At 44.9% G+C, this 19566-nt stretch overlaps 2 protein-coding genes across 4 annotated transcripts in view; one reads left to right on the top strand and one right to left on the bottom strand.

Moving 5' to 3' along the window:
* EDN3 (endothelin 3) overlaps positions 1-15552 on the bottom strand; it is a 54772-nt gene extending 39220 nt beyond the window's left edge. The window contains exons 1-2 of the mRNA XM_090020758.1: positions 15119-15552; positions 14745-15000 (exon numbers count right to left, since the gene is read on the bottom strand). Coding sequence (XP_089876884.1) covers positions 14745-15000; positions 15119-15170 — 308 coding nt within the window. The 5' untranslated portion in view covers positions 15171-15552. The remainder of the gene's footprint in view (positions 1-14744; positions 15001-15118) is intronic.
* The window catches only part of LOC149856752 (androgen-induced gene 1 protein-like), a 191584-nt gene that overhangs the window by 50520 nt on the left and 121498 nt on the right, over positions 1-19566 (top strand). The window lies entirely within an intron of this gene.

Genomic DNA, 19566 nt, shown 5'->3' with positions numbered 1-19566 from the left:
CAAACTCGTTTCACTTGCATCAGAATAGACATTGAAGGCTGACATTGGGCCTGGTTCTCTCAAGCTCATTACCAGCTGCACATGTATATTTTAAATCTTAGAACAGGCACAGGAAAGACAAAAAGTTTCATAGCTTAGCCCAAAGGCATCCTATTTGTGAAGTTATATGTGAAGATATTTACATGGGGACACCAAGGCAAAGTAAAGCAAATCAACTAAAGATGCAAAGTTAAAGAACATGCAGACACCTTTGTGGACACTCTTACTCAGGTGTAAAGTTGTATTTTGTACACCTGAAGAATATCCAGCTGGGTGTTTAAAGCACTTTTACTTATGCACAATGCCTTCATGCTTTTAGTTGATTTGCTTTACATTTCTTGGTTGTTCCTGTGTTAAAGACCAGCCCTTTAACCTGGTCATATTTTAAGATCACAACTGCTAAAAGAGCAAACCATTTACAGTAAGTTGCTCCCTCTAATACTACAAGAAAAGCCATTGAACATGATAACGACTTCCAGTTTAGAGGGATGCACAGAGCTATAAGTCTTGCACTGGGTGTCATAGTGATTCTTTTTCCTTTGACCTTATCTAATGCTGCAGCTGATCATAGTAAAAGCTTAACCAGATAACCCAAACCAGAACCAAGAGACTAAAAAACAAAAACACAAAAAACCCCACAAAGACAAAACAGAACAACAAAAAAGAAACCTCTTTGGAAATCTTAGTTTCCGAGGGAAGGATTGCCAGCACTCCAAGTTTGTTTTCCCTGTATCCATTACAACATCAGTGTAGTAATGGAGTCAGCCAAGCTTTGTCTCCCTCCCCTTCTTCAGTGACCCTTAAAAAGACCAGGTCGACATCTAGGCATGAGACAATATGAGATACTGTGAGACAGGAATTAATCACTTGGAGCCACATCTGCTTGCATCTCTGCAGTAAAGAGCTTCAAGCAATGTGAAGGATAAAAAGAAACATAGTAAATATTGATTTTAAATGATGGATTTAGGATAATACAGATCTTTAAATCCCCATTACGGTTTAAGCATGTCGGAGAAAGAGTTCCTTGTTCCTTAAAGGAGAAATAAAAGTCTTGAAAACTCAAATGACTGCTTTTTGCGGTACACATTAAGAGCGAGATAGAGAAGTTTATTGTGCTCAAACTGTGCACATACATTGCCAATACTGGGTGCATGTTTGCACATAACTACAATGCTTGTATGTGTTTATTAAACATTGCACTTGCCTAGATGCTCATGTTTTCCTGCCTAAAAAATACCAACAATCTGTATGCAATAAAAATAATCATAATAATGGACTTATGACCAACAAATTACATTCTTTTGAATAGAACATTTATACAGAATTATACATTGAAAATTGCTGCAGGTTTTATATTTAGGGAACATGTCATTTTGCTTACTGTTCTCAACAATTTCTAACTCCAAATGACAAATAACAATGATAATCTATTAATCAAAGAGAACTAATGGATACTAGAAAGACTATCTACTCTCTCTGCTTGTAAGCAGTTTTACCAGTGAGTGTGACCTCAGCTTTCATAATCCTTTCATTATTTACTTTTAATCGCTCATAAATGTATTTTCTTTTAATCCTTCTGTTCCTCTCACACAGCCTACATTCACATGTGTATGTGCATAATTTCATAGTTGGTAGGGTGGGAAGGGATCTGAGCAGATCATCAAGTCTGACCCCCTGCCATGGGCAGGAAAGGATGCTGAGGTCAAACGACCCTGGCTAGGTGTTCATCCAGCCTCCTTTTGAAGACCCCCGGGGTAGGAGCGAGCACCACTTCCCTTGGAAGTTGGTTCCAGATCCTAGCCTCCCTGACAGTGAAGTAGCGCCTCCTGATGTCTAGCCTGAACCTTCTCTCAGTCAACTTACGGCCGTTATTCCTTGTTACTCCAGTAGTGCTGGAGGGAACAGGGAGTCTCCCATTGCCTGCTGGTCTCCCTTGGCCAGTTTATAGATGGCCACCAGATCCCTTCTCAGCCTTCTCTTGTGGAGGCTGAACAGGTTCAGTCTCGTAGCCTCTCCTCATAGGGCCTGCCCTGCTGACCCCTGATCATGTGAATGGCCCTCCTCTGGACCCTCTCCATGTTGTCTGCATCCCTCCTGAAGTGCGGATCCAAGAACTGGACGCAGTACTCCAGCTGCAGCCTGAGCAGTGTCGTATAGAGGGGGAGTATCACCGCCTTGGACTTGCTCGTGATGCATCTGTGGATGCATGGCAAGGTGTGGTTGGCCTTCCTGACTGCGTCCCCACACTGCCGGCCCATGTTCTTCTTGGAGGCTATAATGACTCCAAGATCCTTTTCTGCCTCTGTGCTGACGAGAAGGGAGTTCCCCAGCCTGTAGATATGCTGCTGGTTCTTCCTCCCCGGGTGCAGCACCTTGCACTTGTCAGTGTTGAATCCGATCCTATTCTCATCTGCCCACCCCTATAACCTGTCTAGGTCCAATTGTAGCCTATTCCTTCCTTCTAGCGTGCCTACATCCCCCCACATCTTAGTGTCATCTGTGAATTTGAACAAGGTGCTTTTTACCCCCTTGTCCAAGTCACTGATGAAGATGTTGAATAGTGTGGGCCCGAGGACTGAGCCCTAGGGGACCCTACTGCCCACATCCCTCCAGGGTGAAAATGACCCATCTACCACCACTCTCTGGGTGTGACCCTCCAGCCAACTAGCAACCCATCTGACTGTGTAGGCATCGACACCACAACCTCCTAATTTTTTAACGAGAATGGGGTGAGAAAGTGTCAAAGGCCTTCCTAAAGTCCGGAAGGACTACGTGCACTGCTACACCTGCATCCAAGGATTTTGTGACCTGGTCATAGAAGGCCACCAAGTTGGTCTGACAGGACCTGCCTCTAATGAACCCATGTTGGTTGCCCCTAAGCATATACTCCCCTGCTTGCCCCTCGCAGATGTGCACCTGGATAATTTTCTCAAAGAGCTTCCCCAGGACCGAGGTAAGACTAACAGGCCTATAATTTCCTGGGTCCTCCTTCCTACCTTTTTTGAAAATGGGAACCACAATGGCCCTTTCCCAGTCCCCTGGCACCTCGCCAAAGCACCACAAGTGCTCGTAAAGCTGTGCCAGATGGACAGCTAAAGATGGACAGGTTCATCCTTGAGGAAAGTACTCATGCAAAACTGTCATGATCCCAATGAGAAAGACCACTACGCTCTGGTGTAGTGCCCGAAGACTGGAAGAAGGCCAATGTGGTGCCGATCTTCAAGAAAGGGAGGAGAGTGGATCCGGCTAACTACAGGCCCATTAGCCTGACTTCTATCCTGGGGAAGATCTTAGAAAAGTTTATTAAAGAGGCCATCCTTGAGGGACTGGCCCAGGCTAACATCCTAAAGGACAGCCAGCACGGGTTTGTTGCGGGTAGGTCTTGTTTGACCAATCTCATTTCCTTCTAGGACCAGGTGACCTATCACCTGGACAAGGGAGAAGAGATTGATGTCATATATCTTGACTTCAAAAAAGCTTTTGATCTGGTATCCCATGATCACCTCTTGGCCAAACTGCCCAGTTGTGGCCTTGGCTCCACTATGATCTGCTGGCTGGGAAATTGGCTTCGTGGTCGGACCCAGAGGGTTGTGATTGATGGCAGTCACTCATCATGGTGCCCTGTAACCAGTGGGGTCCCTCAAGGCTCTGTCCTGGGACCCATACTGTTCAACATCTTCATTAATGATGTGGACATTGGAGTTAGGAGTGGACTGACCAAGTTCGCCGATGACACCAAACTTTGGGGCAAAGCATCCACGCCAGAAGATAGGCGGGTGATCCAGGCTGACCTGGACAAGCTCAGCAAATGGGCAGACAAGAACCTCATGGTGTTTAACACCGAAAAATGCAAGGTTCTCCACCTTGGGAGGAAAAACCTGCAGCACCCTTATAGGCTTGGCAGTGCTACGTTGGTTAGCACTACAGAAGAAAAAGACTTGGGGGTCATCATTGACCACAAGATGAACATGAGCCTCTAATGCGATGCTGCGGCTAGTAAAGCGACCAAAATGCTGGCGTGCATCCATAGATGCTTCTCGAGCAAATCCCGGGACGTCATTCTCCCCTTGTACTCGGCCTTGGTGAGGCCGCAGCTGGAGTACTGCGTCCAGTTTTGGGCTCCACAATTCAAAAAGGATGTGGAGAAGCTTGAGAGAGTCCAGAGGAGAGCCACGCGCATGATCAGAGGTCAGGAAAACAGATCTTACGATGACAGGCTGAGAGCCATGGGACTCTTTAGCCTGGAAAAGCGCAGGCTCAGGGGTGATCTGATGGCCACCTGTAAGTTTATCAGGGGTGACCACCAGGATCTGGGGGAACGTCTGTTCACCAGAGCGCCCCAAGGGATGACGAGGTCGAACGGTCACAAGCTCCTGCAAGACCGTTTCAGGCTGGACATAAGGAAGAATTTCTTTACTGTCCGAGCCCCCAAGGTCTGGAACAGTCTGCCAGCGGAGGTGGTTCAAGCGCCTACACTGAACACCTTCAAGAGTAAATTGGATGCTTATCTTGCTGGGATCCTATGACCCCAGCTGACTTCCTGCCCTTTGGGCAGGGGGCTGGACTCGATGATCTCCCGAGGTCCCTTCCAGCCCTAATGTCTATGAAATCTATGAAATCTATGACCTGCAGGAAGTACCCCCAGCTTGATGCAGGTAAATGCAATACTGTAACAAACTACACATACAATAGCAGCCTTTATTCAACAAGCAAAACCCTATAACGAAGAAAAAGAGGTTTTAAGCCTAATTTCTGTGTATGGCAAGGCTCTTTTACATTGCTCTAACTACACAGTGATGCAGCATATATAAAAAGCAGGACTTTAGCTTTGTTATCAATAGCTTTCTTTTAAAAATGAAGGCATCATTAATTTCCTTAACACTGTAATCTCTGCCCTACTTGGCTGTCAAGTGCTATACACACCAGTGTTGTATAAAACATATCTTAATTTTATATAGCCCATGACAGTATTCCTTCTTTCTGTTCACAATAAAACAGTGCATAAATCATAGGAATCAAAACTCACAGAAGAGGTGATATCTTTTATTAAACTAACTTGATATTTGCAAACAAATTAATGTATCTATACAGTTGGTCTAATAAATTATATCATCTCTTCCAAAAGTTTTGATTCCTTTTGCCTCTGTACCAATATGGCTACAACCTGGATACCTAAATCATAAGAAAGGACATAACACACACTACCCTTCAGAGAGGAGGATACACTGAACTTCTAAGTACCCTTTCTCAAAAATGGTAGTTTCTAAAACCAGATTGTTCCACTGCACATTACCAGATGACAGGTCCAATTTTCCAAGGCAATTAAATTACTTTAGAACATAAACCCTTTTTCAGAAGGGGTTGGGCCATTCGGAATCCAAAGTGTATTAAAATTCAAAGGAAATCAGGCTCCTAAGTCTCTTTTGAAAACTTCGCCTGACAGTATGCTATAGCTTGCTGAAGAGCAGTGGTGTTCAACTTTTTTCGCTAGCGGGCCAGGTGAGCAGTACCCAGGCCATCCACAGGCCGGGTCTGGCTGATGGTCCCAATACAGCATAGGGTGGTCAGAGCAGGGCAGTACTTCCCCATGGGGGGGAGCAGGCGTGGAAAGGGGGCATGGCCCAGCCCTGTGAGGGAAGAGGGATGTGGCCCAGGCCCACCTCTGCCCCGTGGGAGGGAAGGGACATGGCTTGGCCTCATTCAGCCACAAGGGTTGAGGGAGGGGCCGTGATCTGGCCCCAACCTGCAGCATGGAGCTTGGGGTTTGGGAAGTTGACAGCAGGGGGGACAGGCCATACTTAATGCCACTGCTTCCCTGCCACAAAATGTCCTGATCAGTGGGCAGCCCCATGGACCAGATACCTATGGCTCCATAGGCCAGAGTTGAGCACTCCTGCTGTACAGCAGTGGGGACAAGGGTGAACAAGGCTCCAGGAAAGAAATGCAAGTGTGGGGAAAAATTTTCTACAGTCTCATGAAATTCTTATAAAAAGTTTGCTCAAGAAGTAAGAAATATTTACTAAGCCTCAATTTCAAGGCAAAATTTTGAAATTGTTTCATGTGCACAGTTCCTTTTAAGTGCTCGAGGGTCTTGCATCCAAAAAGGATTGCAAGGTCAGATGGCTTTGCTTAACTGCTAGTTATGGTGAATTAAGGAGAGGATGGAAGTGCTGAGAATTTCTGTGTCAATGTACTGTTTTAAATGAGCTAATGCAGTAGTGAATTTTCACAGTGGTGCATAGTATCAGTCCCTACATGAACTGATTTTCATGGTCTGTCATGGCAAAAGAGTAAATTGTACATATCTATGGGAGACTGAACTTCAGCAATATCCTGACACTGATGAGAATGGGAATTATACTGAACTACCTTCCACAGTTGTATTAGGTAGATAAGTTTTGTCAGTAAGAAAAGGCCAAGTGGAGATGGCTACAAAACACTCCAACTCAGACTCAGGATCAGTAATTCAATTTATGTGCAGAATTCTAATTCTTAGGCTGGGGACAGACATTACGCATAAACCGGTTTAAGTGATCAAAAATTGGTTTAAACCTGTAATAGAACAGATGTTCATTGCACATAAACCAGTTTGAAAATGGCTGAAACTGGTTTGAGATAAGTCTGATACTACATTCAACCAGGTTTAACTGATTTGGGTCAAACTGGTGTATGCAATATCTGTCCCAGACCCCTTACAGACTCCCTCAGCATCCCAGCATGCTTTCTGGGTTGGGCAGGATGCTTTTTTCCACAGCAGGGCTGGCCCCTCCCCTCTGCTCCCTAGCTGGAGCTTGGCAGAGACTGCAGACATCTGCCTGGCTTCCCCCTGTTCCCCTCCCCCCATCTCCTCTGTCTTACACAGACACCTCTCAGCATTAGCTAGCAGACCCCATGCTGGCTACGGCCTGTGCTGCAGGGGACAAGACAAAGGCAGAATCAACAGGTAGCTGGTAATGTCCCTCTGTTGTTTTCTTAATGGGGTGATAAATACTGTGTTATATCAATCTCAGGACAGGTTTTCTACAAAGAGATTGAGGAGTCTAGAAAATATCTAAAGCTGCTGAAATAAGTACTCATAATCTGGTAATATTTATCAAAAAGACATCATTCAAACGCACTAGCTGGCTCAGAAAATAAAGACTTAGGATCAGGCTATGCTAGAGTCATTTGAGTTATATGCACAGTCCCACAAGAATCGGTAGGCTTGTACTTTTCTTTTGCGGACATGTAATATCTGCTGTGCTAAGTTCTACCTTACAAGATGAACTGAATGTTTAGATTGTAAGGTTTTTTGGCTTGGTAACGTAAATCCATATTCAGCAAAATAGCATATGCCTAACCACACTGTGTTTCACTATGCTTAAAGTTAGTTAAGTACATATGTGATTAGGGGAAATACTGAGTGCTTGGCTGCATTCTTTGTTACCTACAGTGTCTAGTTCATTGTCTGTTCTTAATTAATTATATTTCTCTTTAAATACTATAATCCTAATAACATGTTACATTTATAATACTTCTTTTTATGCAGAAGGATAAAAGTGCTTTTGACTACATTATATATGGGGCTCAGTTTGAACCATCACCAAAAGCTAGCCTTTTCGAGGATGGAATGTAAGAAAAGGCTGGTATGTAGGAAATAACAGGTTATTCAGTGTGACATCCTGTGAGAGCAGCAGTGAGCAGCAAACTGTCTTGACAGTATCTCAAGAGGCTACTTAATAGGGTAAGGACATTAGCCTCCTAGGCTGCCAGTCTAAAATGGAATGGAAGTGATTAGCCTCTAATATCTGGTAGATGACTTAACAGATGTTGAATCAGTTATTGTTATCCATCTGGTTCATGACAACTGTCCATTCCAAAACAGGCCCACTTGTCAACAAGAGGCTCAGCAAAGAGACTACAAACTGAACGTTCATGAAGAGCCTAACTTGCTTCTTACTGTCATCCTGCTAGATCAGGAGGACATAATTTGACAGGTGAACAGTATAAAGCTGTCAATCCAGCACATTTAAATGGCCACCAACTTCTGGAACATCTGATTCACTGTCTGATCAACATTTGCATTCTTGCAGCAATGAAGGAGCTGTACGTATATAAGCAAGAGCAGCTCAAAATCCAGCAGCAAAAATATAAATATCAGATACAATTCTTCCTTCAAACCCATGCAAATTTGCTAATGTAGAAAAGTCATAATGTTAGGGTCAGAAGGAAACTGTCTGATTTCACAGACCTAGACAGACTGTCAAATTTCATTCATTTTTTCCTATTCTGAGCATAATAAACTGAGTCAAAAGACAGCAATTTTCCAAAAAGGAATCCACTCTGAACACTACAGCAGGTGGAAAATCTACCCTGTCATTTGGCTGTTTATTACATTGGTTAATTGTATTAACTGTTAAAATTTGCTGCTTATTTTTAACTTGATTTTTCTGGAGGCATTAATTCTTGTTTAGGCTTCCTTTGGTAGAATGAAGAGGTAATAGCCTTTCAATACCTGGTATTTTCTCCCCATTAAAATACTCATATGCTGTAATTAAGTCCCCCGCCCGATCTACTTCTGATACTGCTGGAGTTACACAGGCAAATTTAACCCATTCTGCATGTCCCCCCTAAAGACTATTGAGGCAGAATTGCAAAGTTTACTAAGTGGATGACATGTTGCCTTTGGAAGCACAATCTTAGCTTCCCTCAAAATACAGGGATCCTCAAAGATTTGAAATTCTAACCTAGACAAAATTTTGCTTTCTTTTCTAATTTATTTCAATGACATAATTAACCTGAACCGATCTGTGTTATGGTGATGTCTAAGCTATGGATACTGCTTAAATGAGAATTAATTCTTTATGTTGAAAGATTTGCAGTATCTTTAATTATAGATGTAAGGCAGGCAATTAACCATTGGACAGTGGACACCAGTCACAAAGCAGTTTGGTCATTATTCCTGAAAAATCCATCTCCTCTGAGTATACCCATTTTCATAAATCTTTGCTTTGGAACCTATGTCCACAAAGATATTAATTAATTGTTTCACTCTGCTATGATTGTACCTTAGGACTCCTTCCTTTCTGCTTAATGCTCTGACCATTTCTAGTAGGCAAAACTAAAGTGGCAACAGAATAACACCAGCTTTCTCAGAGGTCTAAAGTAACCCAGTAGTTCATTTGCATTTTCAGAGAGACATACCTACACGCACATGCAAATATTCATTTAAGTTTGGGTGGCTGCAGGATCAGAGCCCAGAAGTGGTGCAATTTTCTGCTTTTCTACACCTTCCTCCCTGCTGATCTAAGCAGCTTCTCAGCCATGATAAAACTGCTCTGGGTTGGTACTTTGCCTCTAGCATTGTTTTTATTGAAACTTCAACCACCTCCCTGGAGAAGGAGGAGATGCCAAGACCAGGGTCTGTTTTGAATATATTAAAACAATGTTAAAAGCATTTTCTCTTGAGAGAGAGACAGAGGCAGGGGAAGAGAAGTTTTGCAGCAAAGTACATAAGGAACAGTAAAACAGGAACTCAGGGCTGTCACAGGAGAATAAGAGATGATACAGTAGGAAGGATGCAATTCAGAGGGGGGTAAGAGAAGAAAATTGGGAGATGGGGAAAGCTGATTTTAAAAGCAAGGATGGGAAAGACTGGAGAGGAAATAAGAGAAGGAAAGTAAGTCTAACAGGAGTAGGATCAAAGGAAAATGTCAGAACACATCTAGTTTTCAGAAACCATCTTTCTGGTTTTCTACTGTTTTTGCTTAAAAGCGAAAGGATCCTCTCTCTAGGGGTGCCCAACCTACACTTCTGATAGGCTTTCTTTAAGAATCAAGTATGCCACTACTACATACCATTTCAGCAGCAACCACACAGCAACAGTCACATAACAAGGCCATTGTGAAACACCCCATACAGTCGCTACGGGCATTGTGGCTACTTCTTATTCAGAAAGTTGCTTCACTTCCAGATGATATAAAAGTACTCACTGTGAGCCAAATTCTACATATACACTTTCTCATCTACCCTACTGACTTAAGTGGCATTGCTTAGGTATAAAGTCAGCAAAGAATTAGGCCCTATGTATCTTGATGTCTGACACTAAAACCCAGCCTTGCTCTTCTTGCAGTGGACATGTGTGTATCAGTTGACAAAATATCTCCATACCACCCTTTCCAGGACTGTATCTGTGTTCAGCAGTGCATTACACCCCTTTGTGGAAGCTCTGTAAATGCATCTAAAGCTACTTCTCCCAAGTGCCAGGCATTTGCAATGATACTCTCCTACTCTGACAGATGTGGTTCTTTGGGTAAATCTGGTATCTTTTATTAGACTTTGCAAGCTTTTGGGTAGAAACACCTGAAAGCTTGCAAAGAAGAATTTTTCCAGCTATTTCAGTTGGTCTAAAAAAAGGTAGCGGGTTTACCCAAAGAACCTTGTCTGCCTATGTCCTTAGACCAACAGCCCAGGGAGAGCCTCTTGCTTCAAGATACATTCTTCCTTGACACAAGGCCTGTAGTAATGGTTTCCTTCCAGGCAGTTATACAGTTTCTTTGCCTCCCCTCTTGCTGGACTTGTTCTTCTGGATTAGGGCAGGGATAATTAGGAAGCAGCAATAAAACAGGACAACTAGCTGACCCTAGGTGGTTCAGTACCGGTCCTGGGTTCTCTCAACCAGCTTCTGGCCACCTATTTCCCTCCCTATTCACTCCCCAAAGCCCCACTCTCTACCCCGCCAGCCCTTGAGAGTTTCCAGTTAGCACCACCACCTCCTCTAACCTCCTAACCTTGCAGACATTTGCTGCTTCCAGAAACCCTGGAACACAGTTTAGTCCACCCAGGATCCACACACAAAACATTCATGCAAACACCCACAGTCCACCCAGAATCCACCCACAAAACATCTCAGATGACCTAGTTCTCACTCAAGTCATAGCTATACTCTCAAACAGTTCAGATCTCTGACCTTGCCATTGTGTGGGTCCTAGTGTATTATCTATTACATAGCTTGCATAAAAATTCTCATCAAGCTGCATAAAAATTAGTAACTATAATAAGGGATAGAAGTAAAACCCAGGCTGAAAGCCTCATGGGCTAGATTTATACTAGTCCGGGGGGAGGAGGGGGTTAATAAAACATGCATTCACATCAGCATAACAAAGTGGCAAATTGTATCCTGAGTGATTAATACATGAGTGTTTATGCAACAGTTGTGTGTATTTTATTGACACTGCAAAAGCCATAGTAACAAAGGATTTATCTGTTTGAACCCTGTCTCACTATTAAAGTTGTCCTTTGCTATTTAAAAATGAAAACCATATGATTGATTTACTGGAGAAATCCAGCCTTTCAAAAGTAAGGACTTGACTTTGAAATACAACGGGAATGGACCTACTCCTGAGGTCTGCAGGATTACTTTCGTGACCAGTGATTTGTGGTAACAGGCTTTAAAACATTCTGCATAATGTTTGATGGGGTTTATTTTTTAATTCAGCCTTCTAAAAATCTGTCTGCCTGTTTTAAAGAGCCAGTAATGCAAAGTCTCAAATATTGAATACTTCATGTAGGTATTTCTCACTATAAAGCTAAAATTTATCCAAGAACTCAGTTTGTGCTAACTGAGCATTATGTTATTTGCTATTGTAATTTAAGTCAAAAATAGTGTAGCACTCAACTAAAACTTACAATGTGTTTTTTATGAAAATGAAATATCCTGCAAGCCCTGAAATAGATACAAAATAGTTCTAAAACAGTCCTGAAATACATAACCTGAAACAGAAACAGATCACCATCTGGGCCCTTATATAGCAATTTTTACATTCCTGAATTTCTTGAAAACTTCAGTTTTGAAAATGAATACATACACTTGCATTCTAAACTTTCTGTTCTCTATTGGCTGCTCCCAGCAAAACTTGGTCAGGTGAAAAAATCCTGTTATCCTTGAACTGAAAAGGGACATTTGAAATAGATTCTGGGAACAGAATCTGATCCCAAAAGGTTCAGATTAGTTTTGGGACTAGTAGAGAAACATATTTTAAATTCTTTGTTCAAAATATAGGGGAACGGGAAGGTAGTTTCATCATTCAGGCCAGACATGTAGCTGGGATTTAATTCTAAGGAAGCCTGGTGGCAATGCTAGAACTTGAACTGGAGTGAGTGTTAACAGCATGTTTACAGGGTGGCAAAGTTCAAAAGACTTGTCAAGAGGCAGCTAGAATTCATTAGTTAGTTCACAAACCAGGTGGTGCTGAATGGGCTTCTAAGTCAAGACCCACCGGCTTGATTAACTTTGTTATTACTTTGTATCAAAATAGCATCAGCAAGAAAAACAAGGTTTTTGTAATTAATTATAAAGGTATAATTGGGTCAGTGCAAAGGTCCCTGAACTGTGGTCTGTGAACCACCAGTGATCTACCAAGTCCTTGCCGGTGGTTTGTGGGATGCATGGGATGTGTACAGATATTCTGGAAATTAGGGGGAGGTTGGATCGATTTAAGGCCACCCGATCTAAGGTAAATCACGATCAGGGGGTTATTGCGGGGCATGGAGGATCAGGAGGCAAACAGGCTTGATAAGGGCAATAAGGGGCCAGGTGGGGTCTGCAGGGGAAGTGGGGGCAGGTGGAGGGAGGATCATGACTCGGGGGCAGGTAGGGTCCACAGGTGGATCAGGGAGACAAGAAGGGTCAGCAGTGGGGACTGGGGGACCAGAATGGCAGGTTGGGTCTGCAGGAGGGTGGTAGGGCTTGGGAAGCTCCCAGAAGCTGCAGGGGATGAGAGGACTCACCCACACCCCGGAACCAGGGGCTATTTTTAGCCCCCCAATTTCTCCCCACCCCCAGATGAACAACCCCTCAGTGAACACCCACTCCTGCATCCTGACTAACTTACTTGGCTCCCAACACTGGAGAATGTCAGTAAAACTGGCACCGGGAGCAGCTTGAGGGATAGGGGTTTGGCTGGCTCAGGGCAGTGGCTGGCTAGTCTGTGGAGCAGGGAGGGGTGTCCATCTGGGGCTGAAGGAAGGCTGGGGGGGCTAAAAATACCCCAGTGCCAGGGATGGGGTAGGAAAAGTGCAGAGGCCAGAGGCTGGGCTTTCCCAACCCTAGGGCTGTGCTGGGAACTGTAAAGAAATGTGCGACAGATTAGTCTAAAAAATGGCCAACCCAATCGAAGTTATGTGTATCTTGGAGGTAGGGTTCACTTAGACTGGGCTGGCCATTTTTAGACCTGTCTGTTGCAAACTTCTGTACGGATCACGTTTCGATTGACCCAGTTAGATTGGGTGGCCATTTTTAATGTGATCCGACCTCTCTGAACGTCTGTGTGCACCACCGATGGTTCCTCTGTTTCTCAAGTTCATTAAATGAAGCTAAAAATATAGCAAGTTGTACTGTTGTAGCCATGATGGCCCAAGAAATGTCAGAGGCAAAGATTTTTTGTGATAGCTTTTATTGGGCTAGCTGTATATTTGTGAAATCTGTTGAAAATGCTTTTGCGTATCACGTGCTCTTCTTCAGCTATGCTAAAAATATACTAAGCTTTTCCTAATTATATTTTAATGAAATAATTGCTGTGGTTGCCACTGAGTTATATTTCATGTCAAGTAGATATAGAAATAGCCCATGAAACAGTTCCCTATTAAATGTATTGGATCCTTTTACTTACTGGATTTTGAGAGAGAGAAGAGTCTCTGTAGGCATCCTACCACACAGAGTACAGGAGAGGAGGGCTCCAGATGTGAGGCTTTGGCCAAATTGTCACTGCTCCCAAGACTAGATCATTCCCTTGACCCTGCTTCTCTACAGGCAGGCTCTGCATATCCTAACTTGGAGCGGTTTGAATTTCCATTTTTTTTTTTTTGGCGGGGGGGAAACGGAAATGCACCATTTCAAAATGTTTTCATGAGGATTTGAACCAAAAAAAGGATGCTTTCTGAATTTTTCTAGGGGTAAACTGCTTCAGCAAAACCTTCCCAGCGTTCCTCATGCAGCAGGTACCAACCTAAACAGGCACCCCGGGTAGTGGGCAAAAGGCCTGATACTTTGTGTATAGTTGCTCTCTTGCCCCTCACAAAGGGGTGAGGCATGTTGTAGATTAAAAAGCTCCCTGCTCAACTCTCCAAGGTGTGGCAAGGTGTTGACAAACAGGTCCCAGCAGACAGGGAGGGCAGTGCCAGCTGCTCAGAAAGGGAGCTGGGAAAACGGCACCCTCTTACTGGGCTAATCCGCTTGCTCTTGAAAGCAAGGCCTTCAAGTCTGTCCCCTTATTTACGTGGAAGTGAGAACTTCCTAGGCTGCAAGCGAGAGGGGTAGGACACGGGGGGGGGGGGAAAGCTTCTCGGCCTTTTGGCTCAGATCAGATGAGAGGGGGCTCGCCCTGAGCCCTGCCTGGGACCATTCCCCATTGCATCACGCCGATGTGAATGCATGTTTTATTAACCGCCTCCTCCCCCCAGGGCTAGCATAAACCTAGCCCACGCGGCTTGCAGTCCGGGTTTTTCTTCTCCGGGTTTGCACTGCCTGCTCCAAAGCCCCAGGCGGGTGGGTCCGCGGGGGAGGACAGGCTCCAGCCACCCAGGCTTGCTCGGTCAAGGTTGTAAAACGTGACTGTTAGGCTTCAAATTTGGAAACTGAACTTGCTAGGAACAAAACCAGCCCGCCCCCCACGCGCCTGCCAGCACGCGTCTCAGGCCGGCGGCCCCCCGTCCCACGCGGGACTCACTCGGGCGTGTTGATCCAGATGATGTCCAGGTGGCAGTAGTACACGCACTCCTTGTCCTTGTAGGTGTAGCACGTGCAGCGCCGGGCTCTGCGGCGCGGCGCCTCCCCGCCCCCGGCCGCCGGCAGCCCCGCCGCGGGGCCGGCCTGGCCGCGCTCTCCGCGCCGGGGCGGCGGGGCGGGCGGCCGGGGCTCGGCGCTGCCGCCGCCGCCGCCGCCGCCGCCGCCGCGCCCCGGGCGGGACACGGGCAGCGAGAAGCCTGCGGGCGGCAAAAGAGGCGCTGAGCGGGCTCTCCCCGTCCCCGGCGCCCGCTGGCTCCCCTCCCCTGGGTGCCGGCGGGGGGAGAAGGGGCGCGGGGCCGACCCCCGTTTTTTTACCTGCGCTGGATGTGACTGTAAGTCCGAGGAGCAGCAGGACTCGCAGCTCCATGAACACCCCGAGTGGCGCCGGGCGGAGGCGAGGGGCGGCGGGGGCCGGGGGCCTGCCTGCTGCCGTGCCGTCCGTCCCGCTCGTGCACCGGGGCAGTGTGGTCACAAGGAAGCCAGATCCATGGCTCGGCTTCTCCCACCTCCCCCCGACTGCCTCCCAGCCTGGAGCTGCTGCTGTACAGTTGCAGACGCCTCCCACAAGAGGACAGCTGCCTTCCTGACACTGCCTGGCTCCGCGCTCGGGATGCACTGGGGCTGCTCTGGAGGCTCCTGCTTTCTTGGGGCCCACAGGACAGGGCAGGTAGAGGAAGGGAGGAGGCAGGACTGCTCCAGCAGGGTACGCAGCCCTCCTTTTCGGACAAGCTCATTCTGTTGCTTGCGGCGTTGAGCCGTCAGAGGGATAGGCCGGTCCCACATTACAGCAGTCATTGTCATTCAAATCCATGCTGGGTTTTATTGCGCCCATGCCCCTGGTTTCCCGTGAGGCCTTTGGCAAATCGCTTAATCTCTTCCCTTAGCTCCCTAGCCGCAGGCCATCTAGCACCCTCTTTGCCTGACCCCTTCCTTTACCTCACGTGTTCTTAGAGAGAGACTCGAAGGAGGTGTTTGAACCGTGCGCCTAATGCAACCATTTTGGTTGCTGTGTCCATTTTGTAATATAAAACATTGCCTAATGCTGAACAGCAGTGGAAGAACAGGTCTAGGAATGGGAAAAGAGCCCCTGGGAAGACTGCTAGACTTTAAAAGGTGAAGGTAATCCCTATCGAGTGAAAGGCAACGTTGGCCTGGCCACATGCATCTGGGATTTTGATGAGATGATTCAAAATGCACTCTTTGCCTTTAGGGAACAAGAATCCAGTTTGCTTGGATCTAAGTTACGTGGTATATGGTTTACACACAACACCTGGTTAGTTAAATGTAGCTATATGTAAAATGCTGTTTTCAGTTGGCTCCTGGTGCAGCTTCCTATATGAATATAAATCGTGGTCTCTGCTTCTTCATGAGGGATTTGCTGATTGTTTTTACCTTGTTAATAACTACAGGCATGTAGCTACATTGTTATAATTTGATGTATTTTTTCCCCTCCCCTAGGCAAAATACATCCCCAGTTTTGCCAGAGGCCTTCATGTTTTAGAGAGGACTTGGTGCATCCTCTCTTATAGCACTTTGTGTAATTGAGTACATGACAAGAAATAAAGTAATTCAATTGGTAAAAATTCACCATTTGGCATGTAAAGTGAAATCATGCCAGGATCTTTTAAAAAAGTACCTCAGTACAGAAGGAACTGCAGTCAAAATAACTTCTAAATCACAGTCTTAATTCAATTTAGTGCACTCTTCATTCACAGGAAAAACTTCAGACAAATATGCTATATTTAATTCATTTCAAAGGCACAATTTCCCTGTTCTCTAGGGAAATGCACAATTTTCTCTATGCAGCCATCAAATCCACTGTCTGTTGCAAGTTATTCAATAGCCACAGTTATGTAAAAGCGCATTCAAATTAAGCTAATCCTTATTATTATTTTGCAGCCGGTATCCAAAGATTGAGAAACCAAGGCAAAAACCCGGCTAATAACATGAGTGGGATGGTTGTTATAACTAGGGATGTACATAAACGATGAATTGGTATGGCAACCCCTGGCCTAGCCTATGTGGGGTTGCTCAGGCCCCATCTGCAGGGTGCCCCTGGCCAGTCCAGCACCAACAGGACACTTCCAGCCTCCCAAGCTGTAGCAGGGGCTCAGCGCCTCCCTGGGGCTCCGGCTTCCCAGGGACAGGCCTTGTGACAAGCCGGATGGCAGATAAGTCCTCTCCGGGCTCAGGCCTGGGCACAGATGGGGTGGGCACATGGGCAGGCAGGGCACATGGGGCTGAGCTGCAGGCCCAGGAGAGCCCCCTTGCACCGCCCCCTCACCCCTTATCTCTACCTTGCCTCTGCCAGGGCCTGCAGCCACTGTGGGTCAAGCTGGGGGGGCACACACAGGTGCCTCCAACATCTGCAGCAAGGGAAGGTGCTGCATCCAGAAGGCAGTAGGGTGAGGAGTGGGGGAAGGGAGGTCTAGTACCTGTAGCTAGGCTCTGCAGACCCCAGTGCAGTGCAGCCCCTTCTGCGAGCAGCCTGGGCTCTGTGGCAGGTGGTAGGGCCCTGCCTGGAGCCCAGGCTGCTCATAGCAGGCAGTAGAGAAGCTGCAAGTGACTGCACCATGGAACCTAGCTATGGGTACTAGACTTCCCTTCCCTTCCTGCTTCCCTCCCTCTTGCCTGCCCTGCTGCCTTCAAGTTCCTGCTGGACTGTGCCCTGACTTATGCTAAACAATAGCTGACAAACTATAACCAGTTAACACTGGGTTTATCATTTAACTGTTCACATCCCTAGTCATAACTAGGATTAGAACTCAGAAATTCCTTTTTCACAGCTCTTCCATGAGCCTACACCTTCTTGTAAACACCAGTGACTATATAGAATTATTTACACACAGTTTCTGAAATTGCAATATAGAAATAAAATATCAGAAATGGGAGAGTCAGCAAGAACTAAGTCTAAAGCTGAACAGAAAAGATAGGGTTTCCTTATGTTCTTTGAGCATGGCTGCAATGCCCTGACTGCTGTTTATGTAGATACCTGAGCCAGCTTTAAACAAATGCAGGTACCACCAGCTGGATAGCCACAGCAGTGCAGAAATCCACCTGAGAAGCTAAGTAAATACTCCCTTGGCCTTTAGAAACATTAGTCAAATCAAGAGTGTCTAATAACCAACACGGTGAGAAAATGCTTGGTCCTCATAGAAGTTCATATCCTTTGATCTAACAAAGCAAGAGCCCAACTTTAAGTTTAAGAGTACAGCCGGTACTTTCTAGTGACTGGAGTTAAGCATCTGGTTTGTTTTTCTGGATTGTGTCTTTTAAAATAACTGTATGCAGCATCTTAAAAGCAGACATTGCATAAATATAATATTCAGGCATCAGTCTAGCTGCTACTGTTTATGGAAGGACAGATACGCTATTTCTGAAAACGATAATTTATTTCTAAAATTTGATCCATTCCCAGGATACCAACAAGTAGCAAAAGCTATTACTTCAAATCAGGAAGTTCTACATATTGAGCTCTGATACCATTTTCTGTAGCACTAATAGCTAATAAATTCCACAATGGTGTATTCTTGCAAAGAAGATTTTTTTTCCAACTATTTGAGTTGGTCTAATAAAAGAGATCAGATTTACCCAAAGAACCTTGCCTGCAATGGTAATTCACTGACCTGAAGAAGACAGATGGATACTTTGCGGTCAATGGAAAGTACTGCTTCTATGTTAATGGTAGGATAGCTTGCAAATATGATTCTAATCCAGGCCCTCTCAACTTTTTCTCTCAACATTTTCTTTCACTGCAATATATGTGATTTCTCCCTAACAATTAAAATTGCCAGTGATCATAACAGTTGAAGAAAAGAATCATGTAGCATGTCATAATTTTAACATGCTTAGGGACTAATGAGCAGTAGAGGAGCTACTAAAACAGTGTTAGAAAAAGACTCATGCTATTATGAACCAATCCTTGGCTTTAATAGTTTGCTTGAAACAAAATGGCTTGTGTCTCCCTATCTCATAAATAATTCTGTGTGGGTGTGAGATTGTTAGACAGTACTTGATTGAGTTACCAATAATCCTACAGCATTTAGACTCCACCAAACAGGTCCTACACAAAACAGTTAAGAGTTACTAAAAGCTCTAGGGATGTTTAGATAAGAGGTTCCACTAAGAGGAATGGTTTAAAAAACCACTCTCAGGATATGCTCCTCAAGTTGAAAAAACACTATGTAAGAAATGGATAATAAGAGTTTCAGAAGCAGTAGAAAACCACATGACACTGTCGTCTTTACCACTCCGATGAAGTGCCTCCATGAGCAGAAGCTAATGTACATATGGTACCTGTTAAATAAATGCACTCTGCCATCACTTTTTGTATTGAAATTGTCCAGCAGTCATCATTGAAATCATCTTCCCCCCAAGCAGTTCCTCCATTAGTCACAACATTTTCATGTTGCTAGAGTAACTGATGTGTTCCATTAAAATATGGAGTTTGTAATTGTAGACATTGCATCTTTCTCAAAAGACAGATTAACAGATGATCATTACTGTTTGTACAATCCATTGAATCAATAAGCAATCCATACATGCAGTGTATTGTGATGATTATTTATTAATGTCCTCATTGCTGCTTGATTTCTTCAGCCATAAAAAAATGGAAAATGGATCATGTTTCCCTTCCTAGTTAGTTAGATAGCCTGGTTCAAAGCTCTTTGAAGTTAGTGGAAAGAATCCCATTGACTTCAGTGGCCTTTGAACCAGGTTTAGAAAGGGGCAAGTGTGGATAGAATTTTAGGAGTTTATGGGTT

This window comes from Crocodylus siamensis, chromosome 10 (assembly GCF_052110815.1).
Source record: "Crocodylus siamensis isolate JL-2025a chromosome 10, ASM5211081v1, whole genome shotgun sequence".
NCBI lineage: Eukaryota > Metazoa > Chordata > Crocodylia > Crocodylidae > Crocodylus > Crocodylus siamensis.
The sequence above is the reverse complement of the archived record's forward strand: the minus strand, read 5'-3'. Positions and strand labels throughout refer to the sequence as shown.